The sequence below is a fragment of the Pelodiscus sinensis genome, chromosome 2, assembly GCF_049634645.1.
Source record: "Pelodiscus sinensis isolate JC-2024 chromosome 2, ASM4963464v1, whole genome shotgun sequence".
In the NCBI taxonomy this organism is placed as follows: Eukaryota; Metazoa; Chordata; order Testudines; family Trionychidae; genus Pelodiscus; species Pelodiscus sinensis.
Genome location: NC_134712.1, coordinates 256,169,277 through 256,184,339, shown reverse-complemented (window position 1 = coordinate 256,184,339; position 15,063 = coordinate 256,169,277). Strand labels below are relative to the sequence as shown.

Here is a 15,063-nt window from a genome sequence, read left to right as displayed (position 1 = left end):
CTTGGTGTACACGCAGCGGGGGCGAAGGGAGTGGCATTTAAAGGGGCCGTGGTGTAGGGTTTTTTCCTCTCAACCAAAATTTTCCCGGAGTCACACTGGGAAAACGTTTGCACGCCACTGGGCTAGGAAATAGAATTTGTGGTGGTAAATCGCTTGCGTGAAATCTTTCTTGCAGATGACTCGTCAACAAAAGTGGACATCAAAGAATCTTATGAAACAGAAGCAAGCACTTTGTAAGTTCATAGTACGCATTGTGTACAGGGCAGTTTGGCTTAGGGGGCTGATACCTTATTTATGTGACCATGACATGAGGTTTACAGCCCAGTAGGGAGACTTCCACAAAACACGCCCTGAATGCCTTTTGATAATTACAGCTAGAGGATTATCACAGGGAGGAAGGAGATAAATTGTTCTCCTTGACCTCTGATTTAGTAAGAAGCAATGGGCTTAAACTGCAACAAGAGAGGTTTACGTTGGACATTAGGAAAAAGTTCCTACCTGTCAGGGTGGTGAAACACTGGAATAAGTTGCACAGGGAGATTGTGGAATCTCCATCTCTGGAGATAGTTAAGAGCAGGTTACACACCTGTCAGGGATGATCTAGAATCTAGACAGTATTTGGTCCTGCCGTGAGGGCAGGGGACTGGACTTGATGACCTCTCGAGATCCCTTCCAGTTCTAGTATTCTGTGATTTGACAGTGGTATGGGAGGCTCAGTTCCCTTCTTCGGTAGCTAAATGACTACAGGATTCCCGGAGAAGTCCGTAGAATGTACTCACTTACATGGGTTACAAGGCAGCTCTTCCCTCTGAGCTGGTTCAGTTTTGTTGGCATTCTAACCCTTTCCCACAGTCCCCGCAATGCTTCCAATACAAAGGACGGACTCTGCTAAGATGAGTTGCCCCAGGACACTCCTCCAGGGTCGCTCTGCTAGACCGTAATGGAGGCCCAGATGAAGCCCAGAGCTTTCCAGGCAGCTCACCGATCTCTTTGCATTTCAGCTCCTTTCCGGAATCCTTGGACGCAGGTGGCAATTCTCCTTCTTCCTTAACGCCTCAGTCTCCGCACGTTAAGACGGTCAGTGAGAGCGAGCTGAGCACCACGGCGGCGGAGCTGCTCCAGGACTACATGATGACGGTAGGAATGTCTGCGGCGGTCAGGGCATTGTCCGCTCACGGGAAAGAGCAGCAGCACAGGCAAGGTGATGCGACCCCTGTACAGTAGTGTCAGCCAGGCTGCCGTTCTTGGGAATGCAGCCTTGCCCTTAGCAGGGAGCTAGAACCCCCCGGTGAGCTCTGCCAGTAGTGTAGCAACAGGGGGCAGGTCCCAGGAATACCCCTGGCTGGTTTTCTTCTATCCTGTCGCATTATTTCCTGGTCACCTAGGAATTGTGGGGATTGGGGTCCAAGGCCATCAAACGACTTTGCACTTGGTGCCTCAGTGGGCCGTGAACATAAGTTGGCTCTGGAAGTAAACAATCCGCGCACAGCTTCCCAGTGCTGCTTCCTCCCTCGTGTAGCAAAGTCTCTTGTGAACAGGAATGCTCTTTGATAAAAGCTCCCTGGTGCCTGTGGAGCACAGTGCTCAAGTGGTGACGCCGCCTGTATGGAAACGACTGTTGCACAGGCTATGAAATTGACATTGGGAGCACAATCGTGGGAGCAATCACTGACGTGGGTCACTGAGCTAACAAGGTTCGGAATAACCGAAGAAGGATTTAACCAAGCGCGTGCTGCTTGGTTGCCTCCTCTGAGTCCCTTTGGGTATGCCTGCACAGCAGGGCTAAAGTCGAATTAGCTACACAACTTCAGCTACGTCAATTGCGTTGCTGAAGTCGAAATAGCTTACCTCAGCTTTTGTTGCTGTCTGCTCAGTGGGAAGCTGAAGGAAGAGCACTCTTCCTCCCGCTGTGGAATGAGGGTTACCGTGAGTCTGAGTAAGAAGTCCTCCAGCTCGACATGATTTCGAAAAACAGCCGGTCCCCGAGTTGCGAACGATCGACTTACGACCGTTCTCAGTTACGACCGAAGCTGCTGTAAATGGCGGACCCCAAGTGACGAACGCGATCCGCGTTTATGAACAGCGCGGTCGCGTGTAACCCTATGGGGTCCAACGTATGAATGAACCGAGTTACGAGTAATTGCCTACAAAACCGGTTCGTAAGTCGGGAAGAGGCTGTAAAGGCTTGGCGTATAGATGCACACCATGTTTCGGAATAACGAACACTGCTGTGTAGACGTACCCTTTTAGTGAGCAGTGACGCTAGGGACTGCGTTGCTGTTCATACCTGTCCATATCAGATGATTGGCACCCTGGCTGGAGTTAGGCATGGAGGTATTGCTCTCACTGATTCCTCAGCATGCTCCAGCTTCTGGCCTCCTCCAGTGGTGGATTTCAACAATATCGTTTCCCTTTGCCAACAAGGACATCACTGATGTATTTTAAACCCTTGGTTTATGTTGGGGGAGTGTCAATCCCTGCTTTGTCCACCACTGAATGAACCTTAATTGCTGTTTTCAACGGAGCCAATTGAATGTTTTCTTCCTCACTAGCCGTGGCTTCTCCCTCTTAGAAGTAAGGTCGAATCATGCTTTGTGCTGCTTCTCCTTAGCTAAGAACCAAACTCTCTTCTCAAGAGATCCAGCAGTTTGCAATGCTCCTGCACGAATATCGCAACGGGGCTTCAATACACGAATTCTGCATCAACCTGAGACAGCTCTATGGGGATAGTAGGAAATTCCTGTTACTAGGTAAGTTCCAGCTGAAGTGGCCGAGAGATCCTCTGTGGGGAACAAGGGCTCATCCTGAGCCCTGTGGGGCTGGTTGCCTCTGTTGTTGCTGTCAAGCGCAAAGGTATCATGTGTGGGCCTTTGGAGACGTTTGGGTTGGTCTGATGCAGGGTCCTGGGAGGCGGATTCTGGAAGACATAACCTTCCTTCCCCTCTCAAGGTTTGGGAGCTGCAAAAGCTTTTGTGCTGCTTGCTCACCTTGGTTTAGTAATGGTCATTGACATCAGTCTGCAATGTGAACTTGTCTTTTGCTTTCCCCATTGAGCAGAAGTGCAGTGGGAGAAGTCTAGCCACACGTTGGCCTCCCAGCAGTTCACTGAAAACCAGTGATCAAGCTTAGTTCTTCCTGCTCCAAAGTGCAGGTCTCTGCTGTGTGAACGAGGGGCAGGGCGTTTGGTAACAGTACAGGGTCTATGGCACACATTTGAACAGTTCTGACACCATCCTGCAGTGGGCAGAGGTGCTACTTCATGCGAGTCAGCCTGTGCCTAGCATATATCAAAATGCCTTTGCAATGGATCGGTAGAAATGTTTCTGTGGAACACTTTTTAAAAAGTGTATTGGAAAGCTTGTTTGTGTTCAGACGTCCCCTTGCATTGTCTCCAACCCAAGTACCACTGTAGTTCACTGGAGAGTGAACTGCCTATTTGTCACTATCCAAGCTCAGAGAAATGCAGAAAATAACAAATAGTAAACTCTTATCAAAACTATTTCCATTTGAATAATCCGAGAAAGCATTAATAATTGGACACTGCTGTAGATTGCCAGAGCTTTGTTAAAGTCGGTGAAGCAATGCTCCCGTTACATCAGAGGAAGGACTGTCTCCTTTTCTAAATGCCTCTTTAATCTGACTGTGCCCTTTCATATTGTCTGGGCCATGTTGTGCCCTTGTCACCTTCGTGTGCTTTGCTTTCTTGAATATCTGTGCAGCTTGAGGAACAAACAGGAAGTGAGAGCGTATAACTTCCTTCTGAAGTGGCCAACAAAAATAGCATCTACACATGGCTTGGTAATGTGAAGTGGGTAGATATTTAGAATCCAGAGTAGTTTGCCTTGGCTCTGTGTGGGTCTGCACCAAGGGTGGGCACTAATTTTCACAGGGGGGGGCCACTTCATGAATTTTGGTGTGTGGTCACAGGCTGGCTCCAGGTCTCCCCGCACCTCCCTGACGGGGGCAGGGCCTTGGACAGAAAGGGTAGGGCTGGGAGCTACGGAGAGAGAAAGTGTGTGAGTGCGAAAGACACTGCATGTGAGAGACTGTGACCTAGATTGTGTGTGTGACTGTGTGTGTGTGCTGGCTGCTGCTGGGTAAGTTTGAGAGAAGCCATGCGCTGTCTGAGGGAAAGCTGTCCTGCTCTCCTCCCCCGCCCCCCTCCCCCGCAGACATGGGGCTTGGGCGGGTGGGGGAGAGAGGAGGGAGGAGTATTTGCATGAGGGAGAGGGAGAGAGATCTATATCTATATCTTAGAAACAGGGCACCGCCCTTAGGAGTCCCCTACCATTCATGCTCTGGACTGGAGCAGTTCTGCTGTGTCCCGCTCCTGGACCCCTGCTCTGCAGAGATGGGGTACCAGAGCAAGGGAGTCCTGACTTAACACTCCCCTCTTCTCTCCACACCAAGATGGGCTTCTTGTCAGCAGTCACTGAGACCCTGCATTGACTTCTGCAAGGCAGCTGGGAGGGGCTCAGTCCACACGCTGGTGAGACACTCTGACTCCGGACACAACTCCTCTGCATCTTTTGGAATGGCAGTCCTCCTTTCAGCTCTACCTGCTACCTCGCCCTCTCCTCCTTGAGTACGGCTTGGCCATCACCCACAGTGCAATGCACATAGGGACCAGCACTTGAAGAGAAGGTGATTTATTCCTAGACTTCAGGGTCAGAAAGGACCATCATGATCATGTACTTTTGCCCACTTGCACATTACAGGCCATGGAACCTCACCCATTCTTATAATAGACCCCAGTCTGAGTCACTGAGGTCCTCAGATCTTGGTTTAAAAGTTACTTGCACTTCACTATTTACACTAGTTGAAGTCTGTACTTGGCCTTAGCTTACCTTATGGTAACTGGAAGCTCTCTGAGATGTGTGGTCCCTGTGTGTGTTCCACTGTCCGCCCTGCTTCCGCTCTGTTTTGGCTCTTCTCTGATTCACAGCAGAGAAGGAATTGGAGAGGCAGTTGGTCCACCCTCTCCTTGATCCTCTTGAACATAGATGAGGGAAGCCAGGCCCTATATTTGGACCCAGGGACACTGCTTTCAACATTCTCAAGCTCTGGGCGCATGTGCACTCACCGTGATTACAGTGTGAAATTACACTCATTTTAAAGAACCTGTGGTTACTATAAGGTGAGTAACTTTCTCTCCCCTGGCACCTGACACAGCCTTAAGCTGCAGATGCTGCAAGGCCCCATCGCTGTGCCCAGTTTTTGGTTTGGAGGAGCTTTAAGGCTGGCGTTCGGTAGCTTATTTTCTGCCTCTCTGCTGATGAGCAGCTGTTGGTTGAGTGTATTATGTGACTGTTTTTTAACCCTGGAAAGTTTTGGAGCCTAAGGACCTTTTGAGGCTCTGGGCTTAGGGGCACTTATAAATTAAAATCAAATACATTTGAATTGGGTGAGATTTGGGGGATAGATTTACAGGAATGCAATGCCTAGTACATCCACGAAAGAGGATTGGCAGCTGCTCTCTCTTGCTGGGTTCCAGTGTCATTTCAAGGGGCTGTTATCTTTGTTCTTAATGTGAACTAAGTGAAGTCCGAAATATTAATGGCTTGACTCCTAATCCCCCAGCACCCTTTGCCTCCAAATCAGTGTTGGCTGCTCTTTGCATTTATTTTGGATTTTTTCCAGTCAATAAGTTTGAAAACATCTCTGTCCTCTTCAAGTGATTTCATATTGTTTGGAAAGCATCGTTTGAAGGTTGGCGCCTACTTGCTGTGACTCCTGCGGGCTGGGAGTGTTCATAAAGCCATTCTGTAGTACAAACGAGTCAGAGAACCCTTCAGCCACATAGCTATGCGTCTCTCTAATCGCACCTACATTACCAGCTGTGGACTATGACCACGGAGGTACTATTCTCCCTACATTGTTGCTTTTACTAGGTACCCCATCATTATGTGGCTGAGCTCCCTACCTCTGTTTACCCAAATCTCCTGTATGTGAGATACTGGTTTATGGAATTAATTGAGAGGTCATAAAAAGCGTCTAATAGACCAAACCTCAGCAGCTGTACGGCATAGGAAGTGGCAGCTTCCCTCCTGCCACCTACTGCAGTACTGTTACCTGGGGTTCTTTCAACCCAAACCTCTCAGTAACTTTTACTCTCTGCGAGGTGGTGTCAGGAAATAATTCAGGGGAAACACGGTCGTCCGACCAATAGATGGATAGTACAAACAGGACAACATAAGAGCGCTTTCACTTAAAGCGAAACTTAGTCTCAAACACTTACACACGTCCACAACAGGTTAGTAAAACACCCCCACCCTCGATAGTTACCGAAGTTGAGTGTGGCTCTCGAGTGACGCCGAGCAGGCTACCGATGGCCAGTCTTCCGTCTGTCAGTGGGGATGAAGATGCGTCCAGATGTGAAGAGTCCTCGAGGCGTCCCTCCAGGTGTCCCCAAAATTGTGCCCCCCAACTCAAACTTTCCTTCCCTATTCATCCATTAGTATTACAACAACATGTCACTCAAAAATTTGTTAGGCAAGCACTTTGTAAAGGTTAGGCAAGAGGTTTTCTTCTGATCGCTTTCATCAGATGTGGGGTTTTTTTTTTTTCCTTCTTCTTTTTCTTTTTTAGAGATTTCATGCTCGGGGTCCCTGATAGTCTTACAGGGCTCGACAATTAGTGTAATCTACTTGCCCGTGGCGAGTAGATAACAAGCCGGCACAGCCGCGCAGCACGGTAAGCACATGTGCAGCGCGCTGAACCGCGTGGCTGGCAAGCCCTGCTGATTGATATGTCTTAGGGCATTTAGACAAACTTCCTGTTTCTCTTAATGTCTAGCTCAGTGATTTCACTGGAGATTTGGGCCTCAGGAAGGACGCGGGGTCAAGCTGCCCTCTCTGTGGCACTCAAGCTCCCCTTCTTCCGCCTCCCTGACTCGGTCATGCTGTCTAGGCCTATTTTGGGCCTGTTAGCTTGGTTGCTAAAGTTCAAGCAGTAAGCACTAGTGGGTCAGGCACATTACTGGGTTTGCCGAAATCTCCCCGTGCAGTACCTCAGCTCTGATCCCTTGAGATGGGGGGCAGTTCAGTCCCCAAAAGCCTTGGGCATCTCAAACTTGTTTACAAGAGGACAAAAGGAGGCCAATGGTGGTGGCTTGTGAGGTGGCTGCCAGTTTTCCAGACCAGCACCCCTCAGGCACCCTCTGACCAGGTAATGATTTAAGCAGCTACTGATTTAGGTCAGCCAGGTTGGTGAGATGCTCTGTAGCTCATTCCCAGCCCAGTATCCTGTGGGAAATATTCCACTGGAGGCCTGTCTTTCCTTTGCGTCAGGCAGAAATCCCTGTGCCAACAGGATAATGAATTCATAGAGGTGTTATGCATACCCGGCACCAGTGAAAATGAGTGGGGTGGGGTTGCAGGCCATGATACATTCCACTCTATTCCTTGAATGTAGCATAAATGCTCCTGTAGACAAGGCAATAAAGATTTGAGGGGTTCTGGGAGCATCTTGCCAGAGGGGTTCTGTGGGTTTGAGAGACCCTCTTCAGCAGCTGGGCTGTTTCAAACCAAAAGATGTATGAGATCTCCTTGCAGGCTAATTTAATATCAGTGGAGATAATGAGTATGGGCTGCAGGACTGACCCAGTGTCGAAAATGTAGCAATTGCTCTACCTGATGTACTTGTGTGGCCCACACAATCATTGTATCTGGGCATCAGTATGTTGTACATACTTCCCTTCCCATTGCCTCTGTGAGGCAGGGCAGGGCTACTGCCCCCTATTGTTCAGATGGGGAACTGAGACTAGAAATGCTAAAGGCCAGATTCCCACCAGTATCTTAGGCCCCCGACTTGCACTGAAATCAGTAGGCGTTAGGGATCGGGACTTGCTCATGGTCACTTAGGAAGCTGTGGCAGAGCAGGGAATGAAATCCAGGTCTCCCAAACCCATGGCTACTGCTCAGCCAGCTGGATAGGACAGCAGGGCTAGGGGAGAGTGACGGCCTTGCCACAAGTCACTGGAGCCCTGCCATCCGAGCGCCAAAGCTGAAGGCCAAGAGCTCCAGCCTCAGGCTGGAGGGCTGTAAACTCATCCCTGCTGCCCAGGCCTGACTCTCTCGGGCCTCGGCCTCATGTGCCCCAGCAAGGATAAGCCAGCTCTGGTGACCCCTTTCAAATGGGGTCATGACCCACTATGCTAGCTTAAACTGACTTTGTGCAAATGGACCTTTCAGTGGCAGAAGGGTCTGAGCCCTACATCTAATTACAGAGAAGTGTCTTACAGAATAATTAACAGATGGCCCTCTGGGAATGCACCATTGGATTCTGCTCCCTCTGAACAGTGGGGAATTAAGGAAAGTCCTCTTTTTAGAATGGGGTTATTTTAACCTCCATTAAACCAGCTGTCAAAAGTAACCCCCATTCTTACTGTATAGCGTAGTATGATTTCCATTGCTTTCAACTGGCAGCTGCGAGCTTGGTCTTACTGGCAGGGCTCCTGGTGGGGGGTGTAATGCTGTCTTGGAGTTCCATCTCAAGACAATAACCCACTTACTGAATTGGGAGAGTGAATAGCGACAGATGTTCTTAGAGCCAGCTCAGAACCTTTTCCGTGACATGCTTTAAGCTGCATGTTGATGCTGTTAAAGTATTAAGATCTGTAAAGCTGCGGAATGTGTCTGTGTTGAGCAATCCTTTGGGCTTTAGAAATCCTGCTTTATCTCCACTCTCTGTAATGAATTATCGTTCGCAAAGGTGACAGGTGTTCCTCCCACATCCATGGGAACGCAAATGTGTTGTCTTGGCCACCAGAGGGAGCCCACGCTTTACTTCCTGCATGCAGTACTGCCCCACTGAGAGCTGCAAGGAAAACGTTCATAGTTTAGGTCGGAGAAGGGCATGTTTTCTGTGGCAGTGCCTACCAAGACCGAAGTAAAAACCATCCAGAAATCAGACCGTGCTGAGTGCAGCTGCTCTGCCAAAGTGAGGAAGGAGAACAAGAAGCTTCTTACAATTTGGGTATAAATAGCTCCATAAAATAGATACTTCTGAAATATTCATGTATTGATTGTTAGTTGATGGAAATAAGGGAGTTAAACAGTAACTACCCTTTAGGGTACAGCTACCAAAGGATTCAGGAGGAGATATTTTTAGGTGAAGTTCTAGTGTCATGTACATGCTGCTACAGTGGAGAGGAAAGAGGTATATTAAAATTGGATAATGTGCAGAAAAGGGCAACAGAAATGATCAGGAGTATGGAACAGAGTAGATTAAAAGACCAGGACGCTTCAGCTTAGAAAAGAGGCAGCTAAGGGCGGGGGGGGGGGGGATATAAGAGGCCTCTAAAATCACAAACGGTGTAGAGAAAGTGAATAGGAAAGTGTTGTGCCCCCTTCCAGGAATACAAAAACCCGGATCACACGGTGACGTGAATAGGTAGCAGGCTTAAAATAAACAAAAGGAAGCACTTCACACAACACACTCAACCCGTGGAGCTTGTTGCCAGGCAATGGTAGGTATAGCTGGGTTAGGGAAAAAGAAATAGGTCCATCAGTGGCTATTAGCAAAGATGATCAGGAACAAAACCCCATGCTCTGGGAACCCCTAACCCTCTGACTGCCAGAAGCTGTGACGAGATGGATCACTCGATAACCGCCTGGTTCTGATGATTCCCTCTGAAGCTGCTGGTCCTAGCCACTGTCAGAAGGCAGGATACTGGGCTAGATGGTTTGCTGTCTGACCCAGCATGACTATTTGTATATTAATGCTTCATAAGAAGCTGGACTGTGTTTGTTTGAGCCTACCATTGACTGTCAGATTCTATGAAGGATGTTAACTAACGGGTAATTTACTAGTCGAGTATTTGATGGAATTTCCATCGACTACTTGACTAGTTGATAGGCACTTCCGCATTCCTCCTTGGTCAGGCACGACTTGCCTTTCCATTTCCAATCTGATTAGCTTCTATGATGAGGTAACTGGCTCTGTGGACATGGGAAAGTCAGTGGATGTGATATACCTTGACTTCAGCAAAGCTTTTGATACGGTCTCCCACAATATTCTTGCCAGCAAGTTAAGGGAATATGGATTGGATAAATGGACTGTAAGATGGATAGAAAGCTGGCTAGACTGTCAAGCCCAACGCATAGTGATCAACGTCAGGTTGGCGGTCAGTTTCTAGTGGGAGTGCCCCAAGGATCTGTTTTAGGACCAGTTTTGTTCAACATCTTTATTGACCTGGATATGGTGATGGGTTGCACCCTCAGCAAGTTCGCAGATGACACTAAGCTGGGGGGAGAGAGAGATACGCTGGAGGGCAGGGATAGGGTCCAGTGTGACCTGGACAGATTAGAGGATTGGGCCAAAAGAAATCTCATGAGGTTCAACAAAGACACGTGTAGAGTCCTGCACTTGGGATGGTAGAATCCCCAAGCGTTGTTACAGGCTGGGGACTGACTGGCTAAGTAGCAGTTCTGCAGAAAAGGACCTGGGGGACAGTGGATGAGAAGCTGGGTCTGAGTCAACAGGGCGCCCTTGTAGCCAAGAAGGCTAATGGCATATTAGGGTGCATTAGGAGGAGCATTGCCAGCAGATCCAGAGAAGTGATTATTCCCCTTTATTCGGCTCTAGTGAGGCCACATCTGGAGTATTGTGTCTAGTACTGGGCCCCCCACTGTAGAAAGGATGCGGACGCATTGGAGAGGGCCCAGCGGAGGGCGACCAAAATGATCAGGGAGCTGGAGCGCATGACCTATGAGGAGAGGCTGAGGGATTTGGGTTTGTTTAGTCTGCAGAAGAGAAGAGTGAGGGGGGATTTGAGAGCAGCCTTCAACTTTCTGAAGGTTCCAGAGAGGATGGAGAGAGGCTGATCCAGTAGTGACAGATGACAGAACAAGGAGCAATGGTCTCAAGTTACAGTGGGAGAGGTCTAGGTTGGATATTAGGAAAAACTATTTCCCTAGGAGGGTGATGAAGCACTGTGATGGGTTTACCTAGGGAAGTAGTGGAATCTCCATCCCTAGAGGTTTTTAAGTCTTGGCTTGACAAAACCCTGGCTGGGTTGATTTAGTTGGGATTGGTCCTGCCTTTGGAAGGGGGTTGTTCTTGATGACCCTCTGAGGTCTCTTCCAGCTCTGTGATTCTATGAAATGTACAAGCGCCCTGATTGTACATGCAGCCCGGGGCCAGCATGGAGCCCAGAGGCAACGGGCCTTCCTGCTGGCCTTGAGCTGCATGTGGGGTGCCAGCTTTAAAATGTACAAGAATCCCCAGCAGGGGCTCAATGTGGCGTTTCAAAGCGGAAGTGCCCTCATGGAGCCTGAGGTCGCTGGGAGACCTAGAGTCCCCCATTGACCCCGGGCTCCATGCTGCGCTGCTGCTTTGAAATGCCACGTGGAGCCTGGAGTCAGCTGGGGACTGATCCTGGGCTCCGCGCGGCATTTCTGCAGAACCCAGGATCAGCCAGACATGGGCTCCCTGTGGCGCTGCCGCTTTGTAGTACCCACCCCCCTCTTTGCTGCCTCTATCAGATAGAGGCAGCAAGTGGGAGATCGACTGGTAGGCTGGATTATCCGATAAGCATTTGCTTATCGGATAGTTAACTAGTCCTTAACATCCTTAGATTCTACCAAAAGGTTCAGTGCAGGGTCATTAATAAATTTGAAGTTTCCCAGCCCAGAAAGGCTCATTGTCCTCCAGCTAGTCTGACATTCTGTATAACTCAGGCCAGGGAACTTCCCCAACCAATTCTTAGAGCAGAGTTTTTAGAAAGTCCATACTTAAATGCAGTGAATGGGCACAACGCACTTCTTCATATGAATGGAGTTAAGGGGCCCAGGGTCCAAATACATAGTAGGAGATGGGGAGGGAAAGAGAAGGGGAAAATGGAGGAAAATATTGTCAATCAGTGTCCATGCTAAATTAGGCTAGTAGAATGGGCTCTAAGTATTCTAAGTACCCAGTGCTTGGCTTTTTGTGTCATTGGGATGAGGAATGTAGCGGCTCATCCAGGTCAGGCCTTTGTTTAAACTTCTATTTGAATTTGTAAATGAAACCAAGTTCTGCAGCTTCCCTTTCAAGCTGGCTTTTGAAATTGCTTTGAAATACTCATGGATCTGAACGGGTCTATATTGAGTGCCTGGGCAAGCTGAAATGTTCCTCAGCGGGTTTCTGGGTGTTACCTTTTTGAATTGATTTGTGTTCGTTAGTCCTTTCCCATAGAGACTGTCCAGTTTGGCCAGTACACATGGCAGAGGGCATTGCTGGCACTTGATGGCATAGATCACATTGCAGGATGTGCAGTTATAGGAGCCTTTGATGTGGTGGTTTGTGGTTAGGTCCTGTGATGTCACTTCTGTAGATGTGTGGACAGAGTTGGCACCGGAGTTGATGGCGGGGGTGGGTTCCTGGATGAGTTTGATGGAGGTGTGCTGCGGGGTTACTGGAAAGAATTTGTTTGAGGTGAGGGGGTTGTCCATGGGTCTCCTGTGTGGACTGGTCCAGTCTGAGGTTGATGCTGCAGGACTATGTGTTTAGTTTTTTCAGTCAGACTAACACAGCTACCTCTCTGAATCCATTCCTAAGTTATCAGCGATGGGAAATCCACCACGGCCCTTGGAAAATGTTCCAATCGTTAATTACCCGCACCATGAAAAAATATGCTTTTATTTCCAGGTTGAATTTGTCTAGCTTCAGCTTCCAGCCATTGGACAGTTACAACTTTCTCTGCCAGATTGAAGAGCCTGCTATTAAATATTTGTTCCCCACGTAGATACTTACAGACTGAAACCAAGTCACCCCCCACTGTCTCCTTGTGTAGCTAAGCAGCTGGAGCTCTTTGAGCTGGTCACTAAACCCAGGTTTTCCAATCTGTTGCTTATCTTCATGGCTCTTCTCTGAGCCCTCTCCAATTTACCGATATCCTTCTTGAGCGTGGGTACCAGAACTGGACACTGGATTCCAGCCGTAATCGCACCCGTGCCAAATAGAGGTAAAATAACCTCTCTGCACCTGCCCGTAATTCTAGCAGGCGTCTGGGAAATAGTCTACAGAAGCGCAAGCCGCTCAGCGGTGCCCCAGTTCTTTGCTTTTAACGGTAAATTGCAGTTTTTTGGTGAAGGGGAGGCTCTGTGACGAGTGGGTCTGGCTACCTCTCTCCTCTGTTTTCTGTGTAGCCTGCCGGATTCCTCTCCCACAGCGTAACAGCTCAGAGACCTGCCGTCATTCCATGGGCCCCACAAGGAGTCTTTTATTATGACAATGCTTTAAGCCAGAGTGCCACGCATGCTGCTAGGCTCGTGGTACACAGGGGTACAAAATGGGATTTCTTCTGCCAGGACCCAGGGCTTCCTCCTTGCAGTTTGTTTTCACCAGTGCCCACGGCTGAGCATTGCTCGCCCGGTCAGGCTGTTTGAGGCTGTTGGTGCTTGTTTATTTCCTAGACTCTGGTCCTAGCCAGGGGAACTGCCTTGGAAATAGTCTTGAAAAGCCCAAGTCAGGTGCAGTGTTGTCGTCTTCCCCATTCCAGAGGACATGAGCTATGAGGGAAGGCTGAAGGAATTGGGTTTGTTTAGTTTGGAAAGGAGAAGACTGAGGGGGGACATGAGAGCAGTTTTCAGGTATCTAAAAGGGTCATAAGGAAGAGGGAGAAAACTTGTTCATCTTGGCCTCTGAGGATAGAACAAGAAGCAATGGGCTTAAACTGCAGCAAGGGAGGGTTAGGTTGGACGTTAGGAAAAAGTTCCTACCTGTCCGGGTGGTCAAACACTGGAATAAATTGCCCAGGGAGGTTGTGGAATCCCCATCTCTGGAGATAGTTAAGAGCAGGTTAGAGAAATGTCTATCAGGGATGGTCTAGACAGTATTCGGTCCTGCCATGGGGGCAGGGGACTGGACTCGATGACCTCTCGAGGTCCCTTCCAGTCCTAGTGTTCTATGATTCTGTGATTGCAACTCCCTGTGGAACCAGGGAGTTGCAGGGTGAGCCTGCCTTAGCCCCACTGCACCACCACCCAGGAGCCACCAGCAGTGCCCAGCTGGAGTCCACATTCCGAACTCCTACCCCAGTCACGAACCCCCTCCTGCACTCCAAGCACCCCTGCATCCAGACTCCGTCCCAGAGCTTGCACCTAGAACTCCTCCCACATCCCAGCTGCCTGCCCCAGCAGCTCAAAGCCCCTCTCACACTCCAGATCTCTTCATCCAAGACCAGAGCCTGCCCCCAGCCTGATGAAAGTGAGGGAGGATGGAGTGAGCAGGGGCGGGGCCTTAGCGAAGGGATGGGAAGGAGGCGGGGCCAGGGTATTTGGGTTTGAGGTAGATCTTGGATTGCACTTCAATTCAAAAAGTGATCTCGCGCTCGAAAAGGCTGGAGACCCCTGATCTAAACAGTAACCAGGGTTATGCTGGCATGGTGTCAGAGCCGCTCCCTCCTGTCCTAGGTGCCCCAGATCCCGCTGGTCGGGCTGGGAGATGGTGAATAGCTGCATGGGGACAAAGCGTGAGTGTAACTGGCGATGGCGTGCTTCTCGGAACCCGCAGCAGCTGGCAGCGCACCTGGGCAAAAGGAGAGTGTGAGCTTGGGAGGACGTTCTTGTGGGGACAGAGCAGTTGTCCTTGTCTCTTGCTTTGTTTAAACTCAGTAGTGCTCTACATTCCGGGTCCCTTCCGCCTGAGCATCTCCTGGTGCTTTGCTGTCCTGAGCGTCCCCACGTGTGTGGTGTAAGGAAGCTGTCCCGCGTCCCCACGTGTGTGGTGTAAGGAAGCTGTCCCACGCCTGGGTTACAGGCGGCGGGAAGCTGTCGCACAGGAGGTGCAACGACACCATCCCATGCACTGGCATTGGGTGACTTGAGTTTTAGTTAAAACAACCCCCCCCCCTCTGTTTGAGCCTCAGATCTTGGGGGTGAAGGGAGAGGAAAGGATGACACAGGATGAGTCAAAAGCTGCCTCTTGGCTTTCTTGGCGTCCTACAGCCAACTCCTGAAGGCTTTCCGTGGCAGACCTCTCCCTGATAAGAACATCGTGAATATAGTCTTGGTCAGGGTGATGTCCTGCTAAATGTATTGACTGACTGACTCATATTTCCTTCTTGTTTGTCTCTTCCTG

General features: G+C 49.5%; 1 protein-coding gene across 8 annotated transcripts in view; it reads left to right on the top strand.

Annotated features, from left to right (window-relative positions):
- Positions 1-15,063, top strand: part of CCM2 (CCM2 scaffold protein) — an 87,485-nt gene that overhangs the window by 64,402 nt on the left and 8,020 nt on the right. For 6 of the 8 annotated variants that reach the window (XM_075923004.1, XM_075923001.1, XM_075923000.1 and 3 more), the window contains 3 exons: positions 176-233; positions 1,002-1,137; positions 2,612-2,750. In XM_075923004.1, the coding sequence (XP_075779119.1) occupies positions 176-233; positions 1,002-1,137; positions 2,612-2,750 (333 nt within the window). Of the gene's footprint in view, positions 1-175; positions 234-1,001; positions 1,138-2,611; positions 2,751-4,410; positions 4,645-14,396; position 15,063 lie in introns of those variants that run through there. The other 2 variants (XR_012902154.1, XM_075923005.1) reach the window with 2 other exon arrangements.